Source organism: Hyperolius riggenbachi, chromosome 8, assembly GCF_040937935.1.
Source record: "Hyperolius riggenbachi isolate aHypRig1 chromosome 8, aHypRig1.pri, whole genome shotgun sequence".
Classification (NCBI taxonomy): Eukaryota; Metazoa; Chordata; class Amphibia; order Anura; family Hyperoliidae; genus Hyperolius; species Hyperolius riggenbachi.
The window spans coordinates 67970373-67997326 of NC_090653.1; the positions used below are offsets into that span (position 1 = coordinate 67970373).

The following is a 26954-nucleotide window of genomic DNA, read 5'->3' on the forward strand; positions in this document are numbered from 1 at the left end:
TCTACACTATACGATTCTTTGTGCGATTCGATTACGATTCTATTTACGATCCGATTAAATCCGACATGTCTGATTGGGATTCGATTTGCCATGTTGCAATGTCAAATCGAATTGAATCGAATCCCGATCAGACATGTCGGATTTAATCGGATCGTAAATAGAATCGTAATCGAATCGCACAAAGAATCGTATCGTGTAGATTGGGTTTATGAGGCAAAATTACAAAATGTGCATAGAAAACAAGTACAAACTGATACAAAAAAGGAGAGAACGCCCCTGCCCAATTACCAGATAATGTCATTATACAGTATATTCTTGACAGCTTAAAGAGACTCTGTAACAACAAAAACCTCCCCTGGGGGGTACTCACCTCGGGTGGGGGAAGCCTCCGGATCCTAATGAGGCTTTCCACGCCGTCCTCTGTCCCACGGGGGTCTCGCCGCAGCCCTCCGAACAGCCGGCGACTGTGCCGACTGTCACTTCAATATTTACCTTTGCTGGCTCCAGCGGGGGCGCTGTGGCGACTTTCGGCACGGAAATAGACGGAAATACCCGATCTCCGTCGGGTCCGCTCTACTGCGCAGGCGCCGGAAACTTGCGCCTGCGCAGTAGAGCAGACCCGACGGCGATCGGGTATTTCCGCCTACTTCGGCGCCGAGAGGCATCAGAGCGCCTGCGCAGGAGCCAGGAAGGTAAATATTGCGTCACCGCTGCACGGAGGGCTACAGCGAGACCCCCGAGGGACGCAGGACGGCGTGGGAAGCCTCATTAGGATCCTGAGGCTTCCCCCACCCGAGGTGAGTACCCCCCAGGGGCCGTTTTGTCGTTACAGTTCCTCTTTAATCTAGTAAATGGCAGTCTAAAGTCTTGCATGTTACACGGTTCATGTCGGTGCTGCTTCTGCTGATAGTTCAGTTTGTGAACAGAAGCCCCAGATTCTCCTTGATGCATGTGCAAGTGATCAGATAATCTGAGCACATTGTTCTCTTACTCCGCCTACTCCATGCCACTCTGTCATGACAGCACTATTATCCATCCTCCCATCTCCATAGCAACAGAATGCATCACTTGCTTGCAGCTAATCTGTACAGAACTCGGATCCTGTCACCTGAGTGATGGAGTCCTAACTAGGGATGGTCAAATGAGGTGTAATTTAGAGTTGATGCAGCATTATGCAAATGTATGCAGCTTGAACATAAACCAATCAAATTCTGCTGACGTAAAATCTGCTTGGTCCATTTTCAAGTTGCATAAATTTGCATAATCCTGCATCAACTCAAAATTATTTGCATCTCATTGACCATCCCTAGTCCAGATCCCTGTTGGTGGCAGTTATTGTGCGAGTGTACAAATCTTACATGGGGAGTATAAAAACTCCATAATAATAATAAATGCTTAAATTCAGCAACATGAAATTTGATGGATTCCCATTGCAAGTGAGCTTAAAGGACAGCTGAAGTGAGAGGAATACGGAGGCTGCCATATTTATTTCTTTTTAAACAATACCAATTGCCTGGCAGTCCTGCTGATCTATTTGGCTGCATTAGTGTCTGAATAACACCAGAAAAAAAGCATGCAGCTAATCTTGCCAGATCTGACAATAACATCAGAAACACCTGATCTGTTGCATGCTTGTTCAGGGCCTATAGCTAAAAGTATAATGCCGGGAATACACGGGACGTTTCCGCGGCTCGATTATGCCACCGGATCGATTCCCGCTCGTCCCCGCGGGCAATTTTCTTATCTTTTGATCGTTTTCTTTATCTTCTATTGTCCCGTCCGCGGTATCGAGCACGGAATATATCTGGCGAGTGATCGGACACGTCGGAAATGATCAACCGAGCCATCGAATGGTTCGATCGAGCCGTGGAAACGCACCGTGTATTCCCGGCATTAGAGGCAAAGGATAAGCAGGACAGCCAGGCAATATGCATTGATTAAAAGGAAATAAATTTGGTAGCCTTCATATACCTTTTGCTTCAGTTGCCCTTTAACATTGTATGGGATCAGGTAACTGCTAGGTGGTGCAGTGGCTGCACCGCTGAAAACAGACCTATGGGGATTACCGCATTAGCATGCGGTAATCCCCTTCTGGCATCCGGGCCAAGCAGGAAGTGACGCTCACTTCCTGTTTGGCAATCGATGACATGTGCGGAAGCATATTCCTAAAATACGCTTCGGCGCATGCTGAAAACTGCAGCAAATTATATTTTTTAACGATGGGCGCATTGACATAGACTTACATGATTTCTGGTGCGATGCAGATCGCCACAGGACACCGCATGATAAAGTAAGTTTGGTAAAGCGTTTGATAGGGCACTTCCGGCGCAGAGTACCGCAACGTGAGTGTTAACACCCCCAAAGACTTTCATTAGGCTGCAACAGATTTAACGCACCATACCACATCAGTATGAAAGGGTCCTCTGGATAAGTTTGGAATGAAAGTTCGCATTTGAAAGCATGGCAGTGACAGTCAATGAGCTGGCTTCCATGTAATGCAAAATTTTAATCATGCAACGTGCTACATGAAAAAAAGAATCATACAGTCTGCTGTATTTTATTGTATTACGTATCCGAAATCCCACATGGGTCTGCATGTGAAATGCCAACATTAGCATGCATTTTACATAGAAAGTAATGGAGGAGAAATTTTCTAACATGCTACCCGTATGCAAAAATGAGCACATTTTTCTTCCTCTGTGCAAAAACTTTGCATGCAAATTCCCACATGTAAAATGCAAGGGTGAGGTGTAAATTCAGCTTTACTGAAAAGCTCATGTTTTGTTTTCTAAATCTCAAGACACTCTGCATGATGCAATTTGCAAGCGAACCACAAATTGCATGGCAAGTTGAATTTTTCTGTGCACACTATCCAATGGGAAAAGGTCTTAGAGAGGAGTACAAGTAATGCTGAGACTTTGATAACCATTCATTTTAAAAAGCTTAGTTTACAGATATCAATAATACTATACTATCTATAACTAGCTGTATGTATTTGGTTGTTGTTGGGTCCGGCCACTTTTCCCATTGAAAATGAATTGCGGAAATTTGAGTGGCTGTTTTATGCTCTGCCCACTTTCCCCAAATTTTTCACCTTAGTCACCAAGTGACCAACTATACCAAGTTGGTTAGACAGCTTTATTGCTGTGAGAATGGCAGGCTTTTAGAGTTCTTCCATTAATTTGAAGGGGTGAAATCTGCTTGGCTGTTTGTGGTTCTGCCCAGGTGGAAGGCTGCTTTCCCACCAGGACGTTGCGTTTTAGGGGACGTTATAGGTCGCATAACGTGCCCCTAACGCAACGCCTGGTGGTTTGGTGGAGGACACTACCAAGAGCCGTGTTATGCAGCTCTTGGTGCGCCTTTTCTGTGCTATGGATGCGGAGACTACGTGATCCGCATCACGTGGTCCCGCCAGCCAATCGCCGCACAGAGCGGCGCTCCAGGAAGTAAACACTGCACGTCACACCGTGCAGTGAATATTAATTAGCCATGTGGCTGGCCGAGGAGGAGGGGAAACCTTCTCCTCCAACATTACTGAGCATGTGCAAACAGTCTAACGCGGCTTAGCCGCGTATAACGTACTGCATGCAGTACTTTCTCTTGACGTCTTGCGTTACAATGTAACGCAACGTGGGCACTGTGAACAGCCCATTGATTTTTCATTACTGTGCGGTGGACTGCGGTACAGGCTGCTCTAACGTGCGCCTGTAACGTCCCACTGTGAAAGCAGCCTAAAGGGGGAACACAAGACCCCCAGAAACTATCTTCCCAGGTAGAAAGGGATCTGTACACCAAGTTTCATTAAAATCGGTAAAGGTGTTTGAGTGATGGTGGCACATACACACATATGAATGAAAATATACATAGCGCAGTACACATCGGACAATGTGCACTTGATTGACAGCGGTGCTTGCGCAGTAGAGGACGACCTTGTGAGGTCGGCTTCTGCACCGACAGGAACCCCGGGCTGGCGGCTGAGAGCGGAGCTGCGGCGTGGGACATAGCAGCTGGAGGTAGCCCCGGGTAAGTAGATTTTTTTTTTTTTTGTTTAATATCCTGCATATTCCCTTTAAAGGACAGGTAGTCCCCAGTTAACGAACGAGATGGGGACTGTAGGTTCGTTCTTAACCTGAATCCGTTGGACCGCTGTGCTTCCACTGTCCCCCTCAGTGCCTCTCCTTATCCACCTCTGGGCCTCCCCTCTGCCTCCAAGCAGTAGTGCTGGACTCGCCTTCCAATCTGAGTCCAGCGCTGTCCCCCTCTAGCATCTCCACCTCCTACAGCCTCTAGTGTACAGCACTGCTTCCTGTATGTCACGTGACATACAGGAAGCATGCCCTGCACAAGAGCCGAAAGACGGTGGAGAGAGGACAGTGGACAGCATTGGAGTCAGTTTGGAGGCGAGTCCAGCTCTGCAGCTGCTGCAGGGGAGACGCACTGGCACTTGAGGGAAGTTTGAAGCCGCTTTTTCAAACTTCTCCCACACGAAAATGACATAATCGTGACAGGGCCGGGACGTTAGTTATCGGCAGGTCGTTCGTAAGTCGGGGACTACATGCATGCCTGACTCATAGAAAAGCTACCTAGGGTAAACAAAGAGGTATGTTTATTGCTGGATTCACATACCTCTGTGTGTTGTCCATTCCTTTTCCCAGGCCTCTGTATGATACACTGACTTTTGGCTAAAGTCATATTTTCAGGCAGAAAGGAGGCAAGATTGGCATGATACTCCCCCTTAGCAACCTCTCATTTCCAATTTTTCCTGGGCAAATTCCTTCCCCTTAAAGGACAAATGAAGTGAGAGGAATATGGAGGCTGCCATATTTATTTCCTTTTAAGAAATACCAGTTGTCTGGCTATCCCGCTGATCCTCTGCCTCCAATGCATTTAGCCATAGACCATGAACAAGCATGCAGCAGGTCAGGTGTTTTCTGACATTGTCAAATCTGACAAGATTAGCTGCATGCTTGTTCCTGGTACCGCGGCAGCCAAATAGACCAGCAGGGCTTCCAGGGAACTGTTATTGTTTATAAGGAAATAAATATGGCAGCCTCCATATTCTTCTCACTTCAGTTGTCCTTTAAGAGCAGGGCTGTGGAGTGGGTACAAAAATATCATCCGACTCCAACTCCTCAGTTTATGAAACCACCGACTCCATGAAACCACCGACTCCAGGCACCCAAATATTGCTCAACTCCACAGCCTTGAGACAGAGTCAAGAAGTCAGAGCAATTTCGGGTACCTCATAAACTGAGGAGTCAGAGTTGGATGATTTTTGTATCAACGCCACAGCTCTGCTTAAGGGTCAGGGAAGTAGAGGGAATGGGTGGGTGATCGGAGGGAATATTGTGCCAAGCCTTTTCAAGGAGTGATTGCTGAGACAAGGGGAAGAGAGGAACGGACATCACACAGAGGTATGTGGATCCAGCATGATTATACCTTTGTGCTTACCGTGGGTAGCTTTGCCTTGGGTCAGGGATTCTTTAAAAGTCCGCAGTTGAATACAGGTGTTTATATTCCCTCAACAAAAACTTTATTATTATATGTCCTCTGCTATTCTCAAACATAAAGGGAGGGGGGACACCAAGAGCCCAATAATGTGATATTGTATAAATGAAAATTACCGTATTTTTCGGACTATAAGACGCACCTAGGTTTAGAGGGCAAAAACCAGGAAAAAAAACAAAAAAACTAAACCAGTTGTGTCTATGGTCCAGGGGCGTCTTGTAGATGTTTTTCCCCTAATTGTGTCCTCCTCCTGTCTCCTTGGTGTCCTCCTAATGCCCCTTTATGTCTTTGTATCATCCTGATGTCCCCCTTTGTGTCCTTCTGATGTCCAACTTTCTGTCATCCAAATGTCCCCTTCATGTCCTCCTCATGTCCCCTTCATGTCCTCCTGGTGTCCCCTTCATGTCCTCCTGGTGTCCCCTTTATGTCCTCCTGGTGTCCCCTTTATGTCCTCCTGGTGTCCCCTTTATGTCCTCCTGGTGTCCCCTTTATGTCCTCCTGGTGTCCCCTTTGTCGTCCTCCTGGTATCCCCTTTGTCGTCCTCCTGGTGTCCCCTTTGTCCATGTCCCCTTTATGTCCCCCTCATGTCCCCTTTATCCACCTGCATAAATGTAATTAACGGCAGTGGCAGCCGCTGTCACTTACCTCATCGCTGGAGCCCGCGGTGATGAGCTTCTGGCCCCCTCTCGTCCTTGGTGTTGTCCTCCACGTGTGTCCGGTGTCCTGATGGATTCCCCCTCTGTGAATAGAAGAAGCTGCGGCAGCCGCGGGCATCACTCACCTAATCACTGGAGCCCGCAGTGAGGTGCTTCTTGCCTCTTCCCGTCGGCGGTATTGTCCTCAATATGTGTCCGGTGTCCTGATGGATTCCCCCTCTGTGCATACAAGAAGCTGCGGCAGCCGCAGGCATCACTCACCTCATGGCTGGAGCCCGCGCGGTCAGCCGATTCCCTCTAACACTCCTTCACTCTAGTGCCGGTCGCATCTGTAATGACGCATACAGACGCGACCAGGAAGTGCCGGCACTAGAGTGAAGGAGTGTTAGAGGGAATCAGCTGACCGCGCGGGCTCCAGCGATGAGGTGAGCGATACCCGCAGCTGCCGCAGCTTCTTGTATTCACAGAGGGGGAATCCATCAGGACACCGGACACATATGGAGGACAATACCGCCGACAGGAAGAGGCAAGAAGCACGTCACCGCGGGCTCCAGCGATGAGGTGAGTGATGCCCGCGGCTGCCGCAGCTTCTTCTATTCACAGAGGGGGAATCCATCAGGACACCGGACACACGTGGAGGACAACACCAAGGACGAGAGGGGGCCAGAAGCTCATCACCGCGGGCTCGAGCGATGAGGTAAGTGACAGCGGCTGCCACTGCCGTTAATTACATTTATGCAGGGAAAGTTCAGGAGGGCACTGAAAAGTGCAGGGAGTCCCCGACATTGCGGTTCATATCGGCGGGTGATCATTAAGACGGGGACTCCCTGCCTTTGGACTATAAGACGCAGGGACTTTTTCTCCCTACTTTTGGGGGAGAAAAAGTGCGTCTTATAGTCCGAAAAATACGGTAATAATGTGATATTGTATAGATGAAAATCTATCAGAGGCGCTCAGTGTGGTTTTGATGCTGATAAGCTGTATGCTCCTTTTTGATTGGCCTGATGAAGCGAGATTAAGCCCATGAAACACGTTGCCTATTTTTACTGTGGAGTATAAATAAATTGTTGTTTGACTGTTGATGCCACAGTCCTTCCTTTGTTTGCTTTGTCCACATGGATGGGATAGGTCCACCACTGCCCCATCGGTTTTAAGCTCGTTTAAGTGACTTTTATTCTATTGGCGCCTCTGGAAAGCTTCTACATATCTCAAAGAAACATAGTAAATTGGGAAAGATGTTAAAAAAAAACAAAAAAAAAAAACACCTCCCAGGGATGGAGTACTCACCACCAGATTCTTAATGTCATTAGCTATTTGCTTTTTCTCCTCCTCCAGGTTGTGGATCTCTTGCTTCACATTCTGCAACTGCTCCCAGGAGCTCACCTGCAACACCAATGAGACTAGAGGTCACCTTGTATTATATCCCTCTTACAGAGATGGATTAAGATGGGGCCCTAGGAAAGGTAGTAGCTTTGGCTCCTCGTTATGATCATTTTTGTAATCTAAGATGGGAGAAGGGTCAGAGAAAGTGGCAGTTGAGCACCCTGACACCCACTTGGCCCCAGGCACCTGCCTAGGTTGCCTCGTGGATCATCCTGCTCTGCCTTCTTACATCACATGCAACAAAGGAGAGATGAGAGCAATCGGGCAAATTTACTTCAGCCTGCTTACACATGAGCAAGTAAAACATGGTCAGGCCAAGCACAATTACTCCACAGGGACTCCACAAGACTGATTATAGGAGTGTGATTGCCTGATTTCTAGCAGTTACAGAGTAACTGTAGTGAAAATAAAAATGAATAAAATTGCTTATTTTTAAAATATTTATTTATAGATTTAGTCATATTAGTTCTCAGTTTTTCTGTGCAGAAAACGCGTACGAAAACAGTCAAGTGTGTTCCCTGCCTCAGTGTTTTTCCCATTGTAAAATCTTTCCTCTCCCCGATTTGCATTCTGAAATGTATCATTGGTGGTTACACCATTAGTTCTGTCAGGTGATCTGTACGGAATATTCATTACTTAAAGTTCTAAGCACAGAGGGAGATACTGCTTGCTTGGCAGTTGGATTATTTACCACAATGCAACGAGGTTCACAGACAAACTATCAGGACCATGGTCATGACATCACACTGTGGGAGGGGTTTCACTACAATATCAGCCATACAGACCTCCCTGATGATCTAATTGAGAATAGGTAAAGATAGCTCGTAGGTATGAGGGTATCAGGTACTGATTGGAATGGAGTTCAATCCTTGGTTAAAGTTGCTCTTCAAGAGCATGGAGCTGTGTAGCTGCATGGTGGCGAGCACAACCAGTCAATGTCAGTATGATCAGTACACTAGCCAGCACAAAAATATTACGCTGTGAACCTCAAAGCATTTTATTCCACCCCCCCCCCCCCCCCCAAAAAAAAAAAAATTTGCTTACAACAAATGGTTTTATTTATTTTGACAACACTGCAACATAACAGGACACAAATAAAGACAGACTGTTTTGGCGAAATCGCAAACTCTCAGAATTCTCCAAACAGATAGACACACAAATATGGGAAACGAATGGTATTGTAGTTCTAGGACAACCAGTGTCGCAAGGACATGTGCATTCAAAAATGGTGCTGCCAAATTTGCCCTGTGTGCCAATGGGGGTGGGTGCCAGCTGGAGGGTCAGAGCTTGCTATACTATATCAAACCCTGGCAGAGCATCTTTGAAAGTCCCTCCTGGGCTCTTCATTGTTCCCTTAAAGTGAACCTGAGACAATACTAAAGTACAAAAGTTTTATACATACCTGGGGCTTCCTCCAGCCGTCTTCGGCCTGATCAGTCCCTCGCTGTCCTCCTCTGCCCCCTGGATCCTCAGCTATGGCTCCCAGTAATTCAACCTGTTGGGGCGTAGTGTGCCTGAGGGCCCCGTTGCACTCCCAAGGCTGGAAGCCTACTGCGTCGTTGTAGAATCCCCCCCATCCACAGGAGCACGCGCGGCCAGACTGCATTTGTGCCAACTGGCCAAATTACCAGGAGCCATATCGGAGGATCCAGGCAGCAGAGGAGAACAGTGAGGGACTGATCAGGCCGAAGGGGGCTGGAGGAAGCTCAGGTATTTATAAAACTTTTGTATTGCTTAGTCTCAGGTACCCTTTAACAGACTAGAAAGCTTCCTTCTCAGCATGGGTTCCCATTGGTCTGTCAACTGACCAATGGGGAGCTCTGGAGGGACTTTCAAAGATGCTCTCCCAGGGCTTGTTATACTTAGTAAAGCAAGTGCCAGCAGCAGGTATTGACGTGAGCAGCGTTCTCTGTCGTTCGTTGGTATCCAAGGATATTGGCGTTGGGTCATTTCTGAAGCTATTGGCATGGGAATAACCAAAAGGTAAGTATTTATGGTAAATTAAGTTTAAGGACTTTACTTATGTTTACATTTTTAACTCACTTTTGACTCTTTGTGGAAATGAGTAAGTGGTACCCCATACCCATTTCACCTGGGTAGCAGGTGGTCATCTGGGGGTCCTCGTGTTAAAGGGAACCCCAAGAAGCCACCATAAATCCTCCCAGGACCTACACTCACAGGTCTGGGGGTAGTTGCCCCCACCCTTCTCCTGGGCACAGGAGGTGGAGATAAGCCCCTGGTCCATGGATTGGACAAGGGCTCTTGGGGAGAGGCATTGCCGACCCTCTTTCAGAGCCCCACATACCATGGACCATGTGGGCTGCTATAGCTCAGACTGCAGAGCCCCATGTGTCAATAAACAAGCAGCGGAGTCTGCGAATGACGGGCAAGCAGGGGAGTCTGCGAATGACGGGCAAGCAGGGGAGTCTGCGAATGACGGGCAAGCAGGGGAGTCTGCGAATGACGGGCAAGCAGGGGAGTCTGCGAATGACGGGCAAGCAGGGGAGTCTGCGAATGACGGGCAAGCAGGGGAGTCTGCGAATGACGGGCAAGCAGGGGAGTCTGCGAATGACGGGCAAGCAGGGGAGTCTGCGAATGACGGGCAAGCAGGGGAGTCTGCGAATGACGGGCAAGCAGGGGAGTCTGCGAATGACGGGCAAGCAGGGGAGTCTGCGAATGACGGGCAAGCAGGGGAGTCTGCGAATGACGGGCAAGCAGGGGAGTCTGCGAATGACGGGCAAGCAGCGGAGTCTGCGAATGACGGGCAAGCAGCGGAGTCTGCGAATGACGGGCAAGCAGCGGAGTCTGCGAATGACGGGCAAGCAGCGGAGTCTGCGAATGACGGGCAAGCAGCGGAGTCTGCGAATGACGGGCAAGCAGCGGAGTCTGCGAATGACGGGCAAGCAGCGGAGTCTGCGAATGACGGGCAAGCAGCGGAGTCTGCGAATGACTGGCAAGCAGCGGAGTCTGCGAATGACGGGCAAGCAGCGGAGTCTGCGAATGACGGGCAAGCAGCGGAGTCAGTAAATGAGTTACAAGCAATCAGTGCAGACCATGTCAGTAGATGACAGGCAGGCAGTGGAGTCAGTAAATGACAACAGGCAGTAACTGCAGCATGTGTCAGTAAGTACAGTATGTGTGTCAGCAAGTACAGTATGTGTCAGTAAGTACAGTATGTGTCAGTAAGTACAGTATGTGTCAGTAAGTGGGAAGTTTTGCCGCCTCCGCCTTTTCCTCACCAGTTCGCGCAGCTGCACAGTCGTGACTCCGCTGACTTTCCTGTGGCTCAGTTCCCTCTCCGCTTCCTGCAGCTCCTTGCTGAGCCCCTCCATGTCCAGCCGGGGCCGCGCGCTGTACCCATCCCGCACGTGCTCATACAGGCGGCTCCTCAGCGCCCTCCTCCTGGCAACACAGTGCGAGTGGCAGCAGAGCCGCAGCAGCATGCGGGCCATCATGTTCTCCGGGGTCACCGGACTCACACGGCATAGACAAGCGCTGAACCTCAGTGTGTCCAATCATAATGAGGATTACGATTCCTGTCAAAGTTTAAACCAATCACATTTACAGTTAAAACCACGCCTACCCCTTGTCGGCAAGGAACGGAGGCGCGGCTTAGAAACCACGAGCTGATAGGGCCCTCCCTTTAGGGGAGGGGTGTTGCATGTGAACATTGTAAGCAATGGGTGGAATTTACTATTGGTGGGATAGCTGACAGCATAGCCTGTAGCCACGCCCCTGGCTCTGTGACCCGGAAGGGGCTGTTCGCGGCGCGGTGAGGGCAGCGTGCTTCTCGGGTCTGGGGGGTTTTCAAGGTGAGTGATGATGAGCTGCGGGGCGTGCAAACCTGTAATGTGAAAGTAATGGAAGCGTGACGCTATTTTTCGTTCTCTGTCATGTCACTTTTGTTAATTGGTATTACATTTTCAATTCATTCTTATGATGAATTAACATAACCCATGAAATAAAAGATGGATGTGTGTATATGTATATATATATATATATATATATATATATATATATATATATATATATATATATATATATATATATAAATTTTTTTTTCTAAATCCTATTTAGAAGTTAATACCAGCACATGTACAATAAAGAACTATTATTAATATACTCATATTCCTTACCAAGCAGCTGCAGCTAAAGCAAATAAAAGGGAAATAAGAACTCGCTATGCTCGCATTAGTGCTGATTTCACACTAATGCAAATGTAGCAGATGCGTGAACGGTACAGTATCGATTCCATGCTGTGTCGTTCACATTGCTGCAACGTGCATCTGCTGCTTTTACAATAAGCCACCACCTATCCACTGCTGTCCCCTGCCTATCCTGAAACCTGTTTGAAGACCAAAGGAAGCATGTATTTTAATAATTCAATGTGGATCCGACATTGAGGATTCTTACCATTCCACTATGAACAAAAGAGATTTTTTTTCCCTGTTGCAGCAGGATTCCCATTGGACTTTTGCAAACCAATAGGTTGACCCATGTTTCTTCTGGTCTCCGATCTTCTGCAGTGGACTGAACAGCGGCAGAACTGAATCCACAGAAAGGTGGACATGGTGCGACCAACCTATTGGGAATGGACACCGCCTGTTCCTATAGACTTCCATTGCGTCTGATGTGTGGTGTGTTTGTGATAATGCAGCAGGTACTATTTGCAGTCGTGGGCATTGCGTTGCGATTGACAGTGTGAACCAGGGCTGTACAGTCAGTACAAAAATCATCCAACTCGGACTCCGACAGTTTATGAAACCACCGGCTCTGGGTACCCAAAATGACTCCCGACTTCTCAGTCTAATTCTTACCAAGGCTATGGATTTGGTACTAAAGACATCCGAATCCTCAGTCTGTTGAAACCACTAACTCCGACTCCAGGTACCCCAAATTGCTCTGACCCCGACTCCACAGCCCTGGTGTGAACACATCCTATTTATAACCTAGGATGTATTTACCATCCTAGTTAGTTATTTGGGTTCTGGAAAATGCTGTGCTTTTTTGTGCAGTGTGAATGGGATGAATGGTTTCGCTTACTAGGAAGATAAATTGGGCCTTAGAGATTTGATAACTCTGTATAAATACGTTCCAGGACAGTGTAAAAGCTTGGCAGATGAGCTTTTTTTTCTAGGCTTCTGAAAAGGATGAGGGGGCACAACCTGCGTAGGGAGGAAAACAAGTTTTTGCCATCTATTCAGGAAGGGGTTCTTTATAGTGAGAGTGGTTAAAATGTGGAATGTATTACCACAGGAAGTAGTTATGGCAAATTCTGTATCTGCGTTTTAATGGGGTCTTGGATGCTTTCCTTGCATTAAAGTACATACAAGGTGACTGAGTGTCAAAGTAAGTACCTATTGTTCTTCATAATGTTTTTGGGATGCGGACTGTGTTCTTGTTCTGCCCCATACTGTTTCAAATTTTCCTGCAAAGAGTCCATTCCGGGTCCTGGTTGCTGACCCGGAAACAGAATCCCAACATAGCTCTCCATGCCCTCGCAGTTTGCTTTGCTGCTACTGTGCCTGTGCAAGTTGGGAGCTCGCTCAGTGTGCACGCTGTACTTCTTTGTGGACACCAGGAGCGTGGACCCAGTGGCAAAGAGCTCCTGACCTGGGCAGACGCAGTAGCAGCAAAGCGAACCACGCAGGTGCGGAGAGCAATGGTGAGATACTTTTTCCGGGTCATCTATGCCGACCCAGCAGGGGGTTGGGACCTGGAACGGACTCTGCAGGGAAGTTCGAAACAGTATGAGGCAGAACGAGAACGCAGACCGTGTCCCAAAAACATTATGAAGAACAACAGTTACTTACTTTTTTGGCACTCAGTCAGCTCGCATGACATCCATGGCTATAATTCTTTAATTCCCGGCAGTGTTGATCCAGGGATTTTATCTGATTACCATATGGAGTTGGGAAATCGTGCACTTATTTTCATACACCTTTTTTTGACAATACATGCGTTCGTATATGAGAATGTATTCACTATTGTACATAGGAGGGCAATGTAAAGAATAGAGATTATGCATGTTGTCTGAAAAAATGCTGCAGGCTGCTCAAAATTGTTCAGCGCATACAACACAAATTAAAAATCACATGTAATGTGGACCATTGTGAAGCACACATTGATTAGCATTGGGTGTTCTTTAATTTGCAATACAGAAAAAGTGTGCAAAACTTGGCAACTGTGACTCTACTGAAATATAGTATAAGCCTTCATACCTATTTACAGCACACTTTACTATTTTGGAATATATCTGAAGCTTATACATGTATATGAATCTAAATCGTAGGATCTTTTTGTGTCTTTGCAGATCTCTACATAAGCTAAGATGCTCCTTGCAGGACTCCGCAGTCTTGCCTCCATGCCCTGGAGATGGGGTAAGTATTTTCTTCTACATCATCCACTGACACAGAGCACAGTGGAATAGGAGATCAGTGGTTTCCCACCGCTGTCTGAACATCACAAGTCCTTAAAGTGAACCCAAGGTGAGGCCTAGAACCCACTAGGAGCGTTTTTCTGAGCACTTTGTGATTTGAAAAGGTCTTGCTAATGTAATGCTATGGGTGTGATCCCACAGGAGGCATGCGATTTTATAAAAATCCCCCATAGCATTGCATTAGCAAGAGCTTTTTCAAATCACTAGCGCTTAGAAAAGGCTGCTAGTGGGTTTGAGCCCTGAGAGTGATATGGAGGCTGCCATATTTTTTTTCATTTTAAACAATACCAGTTGCCTGGCTGTCCTGCTAATCCTCTGCCTCTAATACTTTTAGCTATACACCCTGAGCAAGCATGCAGCAGAATATTGTTAGATCTGATAAGAGTAGCTGCATGTTTTTTTCAGGTGTTATTCATATACTACTTCGGCTAAATACATCATCAGAGCTGCAAGGCAACTGGTATTGTTTAAAAGTAAATAAATATGGCAGCTTCCATATCACTCTCTTTGGGGTCACTTAAGGCTAATGCTGAATACACACCGTGCGTTCCCGCACTCGATTTCCCATCGATTCGTTTATTTCCAACATGTCCGATTCTCATTTCGATGGATCGTTAGGTCGATTCACATGTAAAGTATACCAAATCGACCTAATGATCCATCGAAATGAAAATCGGACATGTTGGAAATAAACTAATCGACGGGAATCGAGCGGGAAATCGAGTGCGGGAACGCACCGTGTGTATTCAGCATTATACAGTCAGTTGACAAAGCCAGCTAAGATGGTCATTTATTTTTGCTTCAGCTGACAGTCTGCCATGCATTCCGTGACAGTTCATATGTGCTTAGCAGAATGTGTCCCTGCTGTCCTTTGGGGTGGGGAAATGAGGGGAGAAGCCAGAGGCTGCAATTAGTATTGATTGGTAGTAACTTTTTGGTTTTTATTTCGGATCAGGCACAAGTTGCTGATTGTAAGGGCACCATGATTGCTGGGCTCTTTTTTGCACTGGTGCGATTCCATTTTTTAACTGAATGCAAAACGTAGTGCATCCATTCCAGAAACCTTAAGGGCCCGTTCAGATCAGAAATGCGGATGGCCATGCGTGTGGAATGCGTGCGGACCGCAACGCGTACGAACGCATGGCCATCCGCGTTTGTGTGCGTTGCGTGGCTGATCCCATCACTGAAAAGTGAATGGGACAGCCACGCGTTTTTGCAAAATCTGCGTGCAGCATGCGTTCCCGGACCGCACAGGTCCGGAACGCATGCAGTGTGAACATCAGACATTGCACTCTATGCAATGTCTGATGTCGTGCGTTTTGGCCACCTGCACGCGTTTCCAAAACGCGGCTGGAAACGCGTGCAGTGTGAACGGGCCCTAAGGTTACCGTTTCACATATATCATGTGGAACACAGAAATAGCACTGTTGACATTTACTGTTGGCTTGTGCTTCATACACACTTGCATCTGTAGCACCCAAAGTGATAGTTTTGAGCATCTGTGTGAAGTGTGCACAGGTGTCACCCCGACATCTGCAGGTGTCATTAGTAAACAGGCTGGGAATAACGCATGCACCGCCCACTTTTTTTTTTTTTACACTATATCCAAGGACAGTGTCACTTTGGGGCCAAAAAAACATGTTTACTATATTAGAAGTTTTATTTAATCCGGGGTTTACTATACCAGGCTTTGCTTCCATTGATTTATAATGGGGATTCCCAACTGCTATTGTTCCCCACTACAGCTCGCTCTCATCCTCCGAGAAGAACTTTTTGCTGAAATCCTAGCCAAGCATCATGTTTGTACAGGGAAAGTTTGCACGAAACGTTCAATAAAATTAGGTTGGGGTAACCATTGTTGCAAGCTCTATTACCAGATCAAATGTTGTCTACCTGCAGCCAATACAGGAACATGACTGCTGGAGTCTGTTGTGGGCATCATTTGCATCTATGAGGGTCCTTTGAGCCAGTGTAATCATGTCATTTTAGAACAAGTTTAGCAGTACCACTCTCATAATTTCTCACTTGGTCAACTTTGGTTAGAAAAAGTAGAGTATTTATAGGAGACTTGCTAAAGCAAGTTTAACATTTTTTTTTACACTAGAAACTATATTATAGTATAATCTCATTATAGTAAAACCCAATAGACCAGGAAAAGTGCTTTACTATATCAGGTGTCCTAAAAATGACCCAGCATGCCCTGGTACATTTTCTGCTGCAAAGGAGCAATTCTGTCTTTTCATTGGAGGTACAGTGCAAGCACTTGCACATTTGGTGGACTATAAGGTTAAGTATGCCCTAGGGCTGCATAGCCAGGCTGGATAAATTGCTGGCACATTATCCAGGGCTCCTTAAAAATTGCAGCCATCACTCCAATAGTGGCAGCCACTCACTTCCTATGTGTGGCTCCGATACCTGCGTGGGCAGGACTTGAAGCACCAGCCTGAAGAGAGCAGCAGACCATGGGTTTCACACTGACATGACGCATGCATCGCCCACGAGGGTCAGCGTCATATAGGGACCAAAAAATATGTTTACTATAACATACGGTAAGTTTTTTTTTTTTTTATCATATCTAGGTTTACAACACCAGGCGTTGCTCCCATACACTTATAATAAAGATTGGTCAGAACCTGGAGAGGTAGTTTACTATACTATACCCGAATGTTTACCATACCAGAGTTTATTATAACGAGATTATACTGTAATAGACAATAGTTTTACTTTCTTTCGTTAAGATTTCCCTGATGTAAACCCGAGCAATAAAAACAGCATATGATCATCAAGTACATAAATGGTGTTTATGCATAAAACTGCATGTGTACGTTTTCAGTCATTCCAGAGGTTGGGGCAGGTGGAGAAAAAGTAAATGAAGTAAGCTAAGCTTTCCTATTGGTCATTGAAGCCATCACATTAAAAGATCAGTAGAAAGCTTTTAAAAGGCCAAATAGTTGGGATTTTCTCCAGATACAAGGCATTTCCTCCTGACACACTTAGCTGCAGTACTGATTTGCATGTATTTCCCCAGGGTGTAAATTTGGAACAAAAAGGTATTTCATTATAGAGTTTTCAGGTAATTTTATGACTTCTGTTCTCTCTAGGGTCTTCCTTCTTCCAGAGTGTTGTGCCCGCTTGCTCTGCTCTTCCACTGGTGGAGTCCCGCAGTATGGCCACATTAAATCAGATGCATCGGGCTGGCAGACCCAAAAGGCCTCCTACAAAATTTGGACCTCTGGGTGGCTGCCCTCAGCTTAAGGGAGTTGTCTTGAAGACCATGATCCGCAAGCCTAAGAAACCCAACTCTGCAAACCGCAAGTGTTGTCGGGTGCGGCTTAGTAACGGCAAAGAGGTGATCTGCTTCATTCCGGGAGAAGGACACAACCTACAGGAACACAGCATTGTTCTGGTGGAGGGCGGCCGCACCCAGGACCTTCCAGGTGTGAAACTGAAAGTGGTGCGGGGCAAATATGACTGTGCCCACGTGAAAAAGAAGCTTTAGTGGCTGCTGGACAATCCATTAGTTATTCTGTTCTTCCTCTCATGAGGGAGACAGTGCCAACCTAATCACCAAGGTTTGTGTGTCTGGTATAGGCCAGAAGTCAGAATTCAGGACATCTTGTAAAGAATCCCCAGTGCAGAGCCCTCCAGTCCTGCTGGACCATGGCAGACTCTCTTGTATGGATAATATCCGTAAACAAGCATAGGGCCCTATTATCTGAGATTCCCCTGGGCTGGAGATTACTGCTGAACAGAAGTGACCTTGTAAACATGAAGTTATTACATTATTCGATTGTCTTTGCATCAATTGATATCTGTGGGATTCCAGACATGTGTATGCATGCAATAACGCATCACAGATATCCTTACTGCATCTTCTTGCCTGTGAGGAGCTAATAATTCTGGCTTGCATGCAAACGTAATGCAGCTTGAAGTTGGACCAATCAAAATCTACAGGAAGTGAATTTGGTTGGTTCAGATCTAAAGTGATAATTTGCATACAAGACAATTATTAGTTTCTCAGTGGCCATCTCCAGTGACAGCACAGCCACTGATTCAGCAATTGAGGGTCTATTAGGTTTTATGCAAATTTTCAACTGCGTCTAACAGTCGCTACACAGGAAATGGATGTGTGGTGCAGAAATCTGCAGCATACAATCCATATTTTTGTTTGCATCGCACTACATACGCAAATTTACTTTCAATGGAAATTACTCCATTAACATACATTGGTTTCATTGTTAACGCCAAAAATCGGTTTGTGAATTCGTCCTTGGTGGAAATGGGCCCTTATCTCTAATGGTCCAGAATGCCTCCAAATAGCAGACAATTGGCTTAATTTACTAAAGCCTCTGAAGTAAAGATACGAGTGATCCTGCGAATCTGGGCTGGAATGTGTATACATTTTTTTTGGTTAAAATAACAGAAGTTAGGCCTCTTTTCCACGGACAGTTGAACTGTGTGCTTGGCAAGCAATTACCAGGCAGTAACAAACAGTTACCAGGCAGCAGCATACAGTTGTGAGAGCTTGAGAGGCGTTTCACTGCTTATCAACTGTTCGTGGAAAGTAGGCCTTGGTGCATAAACACACCCAATTTACATTGGCCAATGTCTAGCTATTTTTACCACCTCCATGTAGCATAAGGGCCCAATAGATTCTGAAAACTATGAACAGATTGTGCAGGTAGGTTCTCATATTACACGGAGGTGGTAAGATTAGATGTGTGCACCAGGCCTTACTGTAGATAATGTTTAATAATTAATGGCCCTTTTGCACTATCGATTTGCACACTGCATTGTGTGATCCAATTTTGATCGCTAACAGATCACAAAATGCAGGGACCGCTAAATCTAATGTGATCGGATTATGGCACGATTTTGTCCTGAGTGCAATCATTGTCCTGCCATGTTTTTGGCTGCGATTGAACTCCTATATTGAGTATAGTGGCTCAATCGCAGTTAGTGGAGGAAACGTGATTGAACTGCAGCCGCAATCTTGTTTCCCTGGTGGTAAATACCCCCACAGCAGTTATATTTATTACAGTTTGGTAACTCCAGTCGCCTGGCGCAGAGACTTTGTTTTAACAGGTTGCAGTTTAACGCTCTTTACAGTTTATCAATAAAGGTCTTATTTTCAAACTTTTTTTTATTTTTCACAAGCCAACTTAATGAACCATATTCCTCAGCCACATCTCATTTTCCTTAGCAGGTGTGAGATTGTACTTGTGTTTAATGAAGGGAGCACTCTATAGTGCATTAAAAGAGTAATTTATTTTTCTGCAAAACACATAAAAACTTACTAGATTTCAGAAGAATAAAACCATATAGCATTGTGGGCAGGCTCCCCTCCTCCTCAAGCTGTACCCCAACTCGCTCTGTGGCCAGCAGTGCGAGCTCCAGATGTCTGTGGAAGTTACAGCCGGGTTTTGTGGCCGAGGCCTTTTGCATCTGAGTGCCAGCAGCGTCCTTGCGCATTTCAGCGCTTCGCCAGATTGCTCCGCCCACTTCCCAAGAAGTCTAGGAGCAGCTCTGTAGTGCATACATTCCTCCTGTGTTGGAACTGTTTGTGCGCTGGGCTATTTGTACTTGTGTGCCTGTAATGCATTACTTTTCTACTGTATTAAAGATTCTGAATGTCTTGGATTTAAAGATGACCCATAATGACGTATGGAATGTCAAAAATATTTAGAATAGCCATTTTTACCTTCATTACCCAGCAGATTGAAGTTGTCCAGGAAGGTCTAATCGGCCTTAGTTGCCTTCTGGACCCTGTAATATAGGGCTGATTATGTAATCTGATTTGTATAGTCTTCTACTGTGTCCACCTTACATCACAATTGAAGTGATGAAACATTGAAGAATCTGCTGGGAATCTATTCAGTCAGAATGTAGTTTACGCCGTCATCGTATCATAGCTGGCCTATAGCAATGCTCTCTATGCAAGCCTTCAAAATAAACACCTACACCACCTGTGCTGCCTACAGCTAGTGCAGAATGCTGCCGCAAGCCTGTTACCAAGCCAACCCAGCCAGTGCCAAATATCACCAATCCTTTGGTTACTACACTGGCTAACCATAATATGGAGAATCCTTTTCAAATTTGGGATGCTAAGATTCAAATCTTTACATGATCTATTCTAGGCTCTCTGCATAGCTGAAGGATGTGTTGCCATCAGTTACAACGCGGTACTGTGAACAGGCCCATAGAATATGTTGTTGCTATATGTCACAGGAGCCCTAGTGGCTGACCGCACTTAGCCTTCTAAACGGTGCCAGCGCACAGATCGTGCGAACTCTGGTCGCAGTCAATGCGCAGGAACCGTTAAGAATTAGCCGCAGACAACTCAGAAGGGAGCCTGTGAGACATGGGTAATTACAACGTCACCCACTGGTTCAGAGTAAACTGCCACCACCGCGGTTACCATGGGACCGTGGAGCCCACTAACTGACTAGTCCTGCGAATAAAACGGTTAAACACACGATATTCTGTCTAGCCAACAACAAACAAACAGTAGCGTATCTTCAGAGACCCGGGATCAGTTCTGTGTGTGCTGATAAGCAGGGTAGCGGACAGTGAATGACTTGGAGGAAGTCGTTTATTCACGCAATATAAATAATTAATATATACAGACAATTATTAAAATCACAATTATTAAAACAGTAAGAGCCAGTATGAAATAAAAAGGAAGAAAATACTTATGGTTTGTGGAAATATGTCCTTGTGGGAAAATCATAAAGTTCTTGGTTTCAATCAGAGTTCAGCAGAATTCTTTGTTCCAGATTACAGAAGGGATGGCCAATCAAGATGGCCGCCCGCACATGTGTCCTTTGTCTCAGGGCTTCATTCAAAGTTCAGCAAAATGGCCACCAGCCCTATGTCCTCTGAGCTGGCAGCAGGATGTTCTCATATGGATGGAATGGGAGGACTTGATGCCCTCCTGCTGGCCAGGTGCTTTTGATGAAGCTGGTTTGGGGGTGTGGCAACGCCGGCCCCTCTGAGCCACCCACCAATGACAGTTCATTCCCTCTGAGAGATTTTAGGGCTAAACTTATGAAATGCTGTAACTCCTGAACCATACACGTTATATTTAGGGGGGTAACAGCTACAGACTTGTTGGAAAATACAGATTAATATGACATCAGACACGGCTAAGCCAGCGGGTCAGGCTCCTGAGAAGATTCATATCTCGATAACCGGACGGTCTATCCCAAGGAATTTCATATCAGCACGATGGCCGGATTTTACCGAACAAGACGATATGAATTTTATAGCTGTGCGACATACGGTTTTCGTATGCCGACAGGAAATCATATCACCCATGCTTTTCTTATGGCCCGTGCTCGGTGCCGGATCGGCTGGCTTTCTATGGCCCCCCTGTGGAGCCAGTTTCCTGGTCCTTTTCATGGGGACATCTGCTGTAGGGGGAATGAGCTGGGCCCTGCAGGGAGTCCAGCCACGTGCGACATTCCGGAGGGGTGAGGGGACTGCTCTGGCTCACAGGGGAACATATCTCTGGATTTAAAATAACACAAAATGTCATTTTCGGATCGCTTGCACGACTGCTCAGATCCGACAGGGAGCGATCAGGAAAGCGACTGTGAATCCTCTAGATTCACCTGCGTTTCTCACGGCTATTCCGTGACACCTCCCTTTCCTGACGCTGTGAGGGGGTTGTCAGCAAGACATCCGCCGTAGCAGCCATCGGTGCTGTTGGGTCTAGTTCCCCCTGACACCGGGACAGCCCATCAGCGTTCCGGTGTCGCCCAACCTGGCTGACGGGTCTTGGGTTGCCGGTGGGGCGGGAAAACCTATTGGAGCCTGTGGCTCGGTTCCCCTGGACCGGTCGCGGTCTGCTACCCTCAGGGTTGACCCGACATGGACCGTTCTGGACAGGGCGTTTGCGCCACTGCAGTCGAACGTGGTGTCTGCCAGGACTGCTGACAACGGGCAGTGGGTTGGTTAGGTCAACAGCCAGCCCACGCAGGGTTCCCCTGCTAAGTGGCTGTGGGCCTAAGGGAACCCCGCGGGAATCCCTGGACCTTCCCAGCTCCTGACAGACGGCACATGCCCCGCAGTAGTTCGCTACCTCCCTGTTCATCCGGGGCCAATAAAACTGTTTCTGAATACCGGCAAGTGTCTTGCGGACACCCGAGTGCCCTGTCAGAGGATTACCATGTGCAGATTTCAGCACATGTCCCCTGAACGCACTCGGGACCACAAGCCATTTGGTATTCGCGTGGGATCTACCTGTAGGGGGCTGTACAGACTCACTGTACAGTCTCCCACCTTCCCAGTACACCTTGAAAGCGGCCTCGTCTGCGAGGGGCTCAGCGGCTTGCTGCCTGAGCACCTCCAGGCTTGGGTCACTTTGTAGTGCGGCTGAGAATACAGCGTTGTCAGTTTCAGCCAACTGGCTCATGTCACACGAGGCCAGTGGCTGAAAGGTCTCATCCCCGTGGTCAGAGGAGGGGGAGGAGGCCGGAACCCCCTCCACCTGTTCTGAGCTCGGGTTCTGAGCAGTGCAGCTGCGCGGTACTGCTAGCACAGGTACACTGTCAGAATGGCACAGACGGACATTACTCAAATCATCATTGCATGCAGTAATGACATTGACAGGTAGACATTTTTTCATTACAGACAGGTTGTACAGTAAACTCAGGTACAGTTACAGCATCATCACAACAGACAGTCTGTACCTCAAACTCAGGTGCCTTTGAAGCAGGCACTATTGAACCTGGTACCCTTGAACTGGGCACATTCAACCCGCCTCCCCCTGGTGCTCCCCCAAGTGTATAAAGTACCTGGTGGTGGGTGGAGAGTCCGTCTCCTTCCGTGAGCGACAAGGCGGTCGTGGCAGGTTCATAGTAGGACACAAGCTTGCCCAAATCAGTCCCCAGCAACACAGGGACTGGGAGATCCTTCATAACCCCAACAACCCTTTCATGGATCCCTAATCCCCAATCCAGCTTCACTGTCGCGTGGGCTATGTGAAAAAGGGTGCCCTCTACTCCAGTAAGGGCAAGGGATCGGCTGGAGCTGATGCTCTCCTTTGGCACAAGGTGTGAGTGAACTAACGTGATGTCAGCTCCGGTGTCTCGAAATCCGGTGACAACTTTGCCGTTCACTCTAACAAGTTGCTGCTGGTCGGTTCGGTCGCGGATTTCCTTTCCGCGGGCAAACAGGACAAAATCTGATGATCCAGGCTGTGGTTCGCTGGCGGGCTGCCTCTGCTGTGGGTGAGGTGCAGGTGATGCAGATGATCCAGGTGCTGGTGGTGTCTGTCTCCGCTCCGGACAGTCGAATTTCATGTGTCCGGGCTGGCGGCAGTAGTGACAGGTGACCTCTCCAGGCGCTGCAGGCCTGGGTGCAGCAGCTGCGCTGGGTGGCCTCTGTGGCGGACGGCTCACAGGGGCAGGAGGGTCTGCCGAGGTATTGGGCTGACCTCCTCTCCAGCTGGATGGGACAGTTCTGCGGGTATCAGCCACCCGGGTAGTTGCAAAAGTCTCAGCAAGGTCTGCAGCGACAGTGGCTGAAGCCGGCCTGCGTTCTAACACAAACTGTCGTACATCAGCAGGGCAAATGTTCAGAAATTGTTCGAGGACTATCAAGTCCTCCAGGACGCCATAAGACCCTTTGGTGAGGCCTAGTGTCCACTGGCGGAGTGTGGTGAGCAAGCTGCTGACCACATCTCGGTACAAATCAGAAGACTTTTTCCGATAGGCTTCTGGCGTCAGCTGGTACTTAGTAATGATAGCGTCTTTTATAGCAGCATAATCATTATCCTTCTCCGCAGGCAATTCTGCGAAGGCATCAAGCGCTTTGTAGCGCAGCAAAGGTGTCAGATGTCTGGCCCACTGGTCTTGGGACAGACGATACTGACGGCATGCTTTTTCAAAAGACCGCAAAAACAAGTCAATGTCTGTGTCTTTTTCAATATTAGCAAATTTAAATTTTGCACTTACGGGTGGTGCAGCTCCTTCAGCAGGGAGGCTGGGCGGTGAACTCCGGCTGGCCTGTTGCACTTTTGCCATGTTTAGCTCATGCTGTCGTTGGCGCTCCCGTTCTCGCTCAGCGGCATCCCTCTCCGTGTGGCGTTCAGCAGCAGCAGCTTGCCGCTCCCGTTCCTCCCGCATTTGGCGCTCTGTCCGCGCTTCTGCAGATTGGCGCTCCTCACGCATGTACTGCAGGTACTTGTCCAGGTCAGTGTCCATCAGCTTTTGTAATGCCTGCTGCATTAGCGGATCAGTACAAACGGACAGTCCAGTACTGGCCGGTTCCAGGCGAGTACTTTCAGAAACTCTGGGATTGGGGTCCATACTGACAGTCTCTGGCGTAACTGTTGCAACAGGGCCCGCAGGATGCTCAACCTCTGTACGCCTAGGATCTTCAGTCTCTGGTTCCCCTAGACTGTCAGATGGGCTGGTATCCACTTCAGCGGACACTCCTGGCTCCCGCAGTTGCTGGGCATCCCATCTGGACAAGTCTGCTATCAGGTCCCGTTTGTTCTTGCGGAGGATGCCAATGCCCCTCTCTTCGCAAAGATTTTCTAGGTCTGCTAGGCACATGTTCTGGTAGTTCCCGGACATTTCCATGCCAAATAAAATAAAACTTTTGGGGAGGGGTACTGGTTACACAGTTTCTCTGTATATATAAAAAATATATTGCCTTCCAGCTACACCAACGAATTAGTTCGTTTCTTGATAGCGCTAGCGCTATCTTAGATACTTTCAGCACAACACAGGTCCCAACCGCTGCCTAACACTGTCACAGGAGCCCTAGTGGCTGACCGCACTTAGCCTTCTAAACGGTGCCAGCGCACAGATCGTGCGAACTCTGGTCGCAGTCAATGCGCAGGAACCGTTAAGAATTAGCCGCAGACAACTCAGAAGGGAGCCTGTGAGACACGGGTAATTACAACGTCACCCACTGGTTCAGAGTAAACTGCCACCACCGCGGTTACCATGGGACCGTGGAGCCCACTAACTGACTAGTCCTGCGAATAAAACGGTTAAACACGCGATATTCTGTCTAGCCAACAACAAACAAACAGTAGCGTATCTTCAGAGACCCGGGATCAGTTCTGTGTGTGCTGATAAGCAGGGTAGCGGACAGTGAATGACTTGGAGGAAGTCGTTTATTCACGCAATATAAATAATTAATACCGTATTTTTCGGACTATAAGACGCTCCGGACTATAAGACGCACCTGTTTTTAGAGGCGAAATCCAGGGAAAAAAATATATATATACTAAAACTGGTGCGTCTATAGTGTAGGGGCATCTTATGGCCCTTCCTTACCCACATTATGTTTCCCATGTGCCTTATGTGTTCTGGTGTCCCCCTGTGTCATTCTTTTTCTGTCCCCCTGTGTCCTCTGGTGTCCCCATGTCCTCTGGTGTCCCTCTGTGTCATTCTCTGTCCCCGTGTCCTCTGGTGTCCCTTTATGTCCTCCAATGTCATTCTCTGTCCCCCTTGTGTCTTCTGGTGTCCCTCTATGTCCCCCAATGTCATTTTCTGTCCCCGTGTCCTTCTGTCACCCTGTGTCCCTCTATGTCATTCTCTGTCCCCTCTGGTGTCCTGTGTCATTCTCTGTCCCCATATCCTCTGGTGTCCTTCTGTCCCCCTGTGTCCCTCTGTCATTCTCTGTTCCCTCTGGTGTCCTCCTGTGTCATTTTCTGTCCCCCTGTGTCCTCTGGTGTCATTCTGTCCCCTGGTGTCCCTCTGTGTCATTCTCTGTCCCGTGTCCTCTGGTGTCATTCTGTCCCCTGGTGTCCCCCTTGTGTCATTCTCTGCCCCCCTGTGTCCTCAGGTGTCCCCCTGTGTCATTCTCTGTCCCCATGTCCCCCTTTGTGCAGTGTTTTTATGTCCCATTACCATCCGTGAATAAGGAGACCCCCAGATAGCGATCTAGTGCTGTAAACAGTGCGCTGAACCAGCGCTGAGTGAGCGATAAGGACGTGCATAAGGAAATATGACAGATCGCTGCAGAAGCACTTTGGATAGCTTACCGAAGAGGAAGAAAAAAGGCAGCGCGAATGCCACCGCTACCGTGCAGCTTTCTCCCGGTCAGATGATGAACAAGCCTTAGACCAATCGGGTGGAGGAGCGCTGCCCCATACAGCCAATCACAGCGCTCACGGCTACTGCCGGTTTGTTACACCACCCGATAGTACTGCGGGCGGGATCATGCTCGTCATTGCGGCCAATCACTGCACTCCCAGCTACTGAGGGAGTGCAGTGATTGGCCGCAATGACGAGCATGATCCCGCCCGCGGGACTATCGGGTGGTGTAACAAACCGGCAGTAGCCGTGAGCGCTGTGATTGGCTGTATGGGGCAGCGCTCCTCCACCTGATTGGTCTAAGGCTTGTTCATCATCTGACCGGGAGAAAGCTGCACAGTAGCGGTGGCATTCGCGCTGCCTTTTTTCTTCCTCTTCGGTAAGCTATCCAAAGTGCTTCTGCAGCGATCTGTCATATTTCCTTATGCACGTCCTTATCTCTCACTCAGCGCTGGTTCAGCGCACTATTTACAGCACTAGATCGCTATCTGGGGGTCTCCTTATTCACGGATGGTAATGGGACATAAAGACACCGCACATGGGGACACCACACACAAGGGGACTAGTACAAATGATAGGCACGGTCACTACATTCGGACTATAAGACGCACTGACTTTTCCCCCCCACTTTTGAGGGAGAAAAAGTGCGTCTTATAGTCCGAAAAATACGGTATATACAGACAATTATTAAAATCACAATTATTAAAACAGTAATAGCCAGTATGAAATAAAAAGGAAGAAAATACTTATGGTTTGTGGAAATATGTCCTTGTGGGAAAATCATAAAGTTCTTGGTTTCAATCAGAGTTCAGCAGAATTCTTTGTTCCAGATTACAGAAGGGATGGCCAATCAAGATGGCCGCCCGCACATGTGTCCTTTGTCTCAGGGCGTCATTCAAAGTTCAGCAAAAT

The 26954-nt window shown here is 47.6% G+C and overlaps 2 protein-coding genes across 3 annotated transcripts in view; one reads left to right on the plus strand and one right to left on the minus strand.

The window, feature by feature from the left end:
• Positions 1 to 11078, minus strand: part of SARS2 (seryl-tRNA synthetase 2, mitochondrial) — a 46691-nt gene extending 35613 nt beyond the window's left edge. The window contains exons 1-2 of the mRNA XM_068250604.1: positions 10787 to 11078; positions 7452 to 7547 (exon numbers count right to left, since the gene is read on the minus strand). Coding sequence (XP_068106705.1) covers positions 7452 to 7547; positions 10787 to 11002 — 312 coding nt within the window. The 5' untranslated portion in view covers positions 11003 to 11078. The remainder of the gene's footprint in view (positions 1 to 7451; positions 7548 to 10786) is intronic.
• Positions 11079 to 11207: 129 nt separating this feature from the next.
• On the plus strand, positions 11208 to 19122 carry MRPS12 (mitochondrial ribosomal protein S12). 2 transcript variants are annotated; one of them, XM_068250605.1, is made up of 3 exons: positions 11208 to 11359; positions 13861 to 13927; positions 17088 to 19122. In XM_068250605.1, the coding sequence occupies exons 2-3, from the start codon at positions 13879 to 13881 to the stop codon at positions 17483 to 17485; spliced, it is 447 nt and encodes a 148-aa protein (XP_068106706.1). In that variant the 5' UTR covers positions 11208 to 11359; positions 13861 to 13878; the 3' UTR covers positions 17486 to 19122. The 2 variants fall into 2 exon arrangements, with proteins under 2 accessions (XP_068106706.1, XP_068106707.1); XM_068250606.1 differs by lacking the exon at positions 11208 to 11359 and adding an exon at positions 12034 to 12207.
• The last annotated feature ends 7832 nt before the right edge of the window (positions 19123 to 26954 follow it).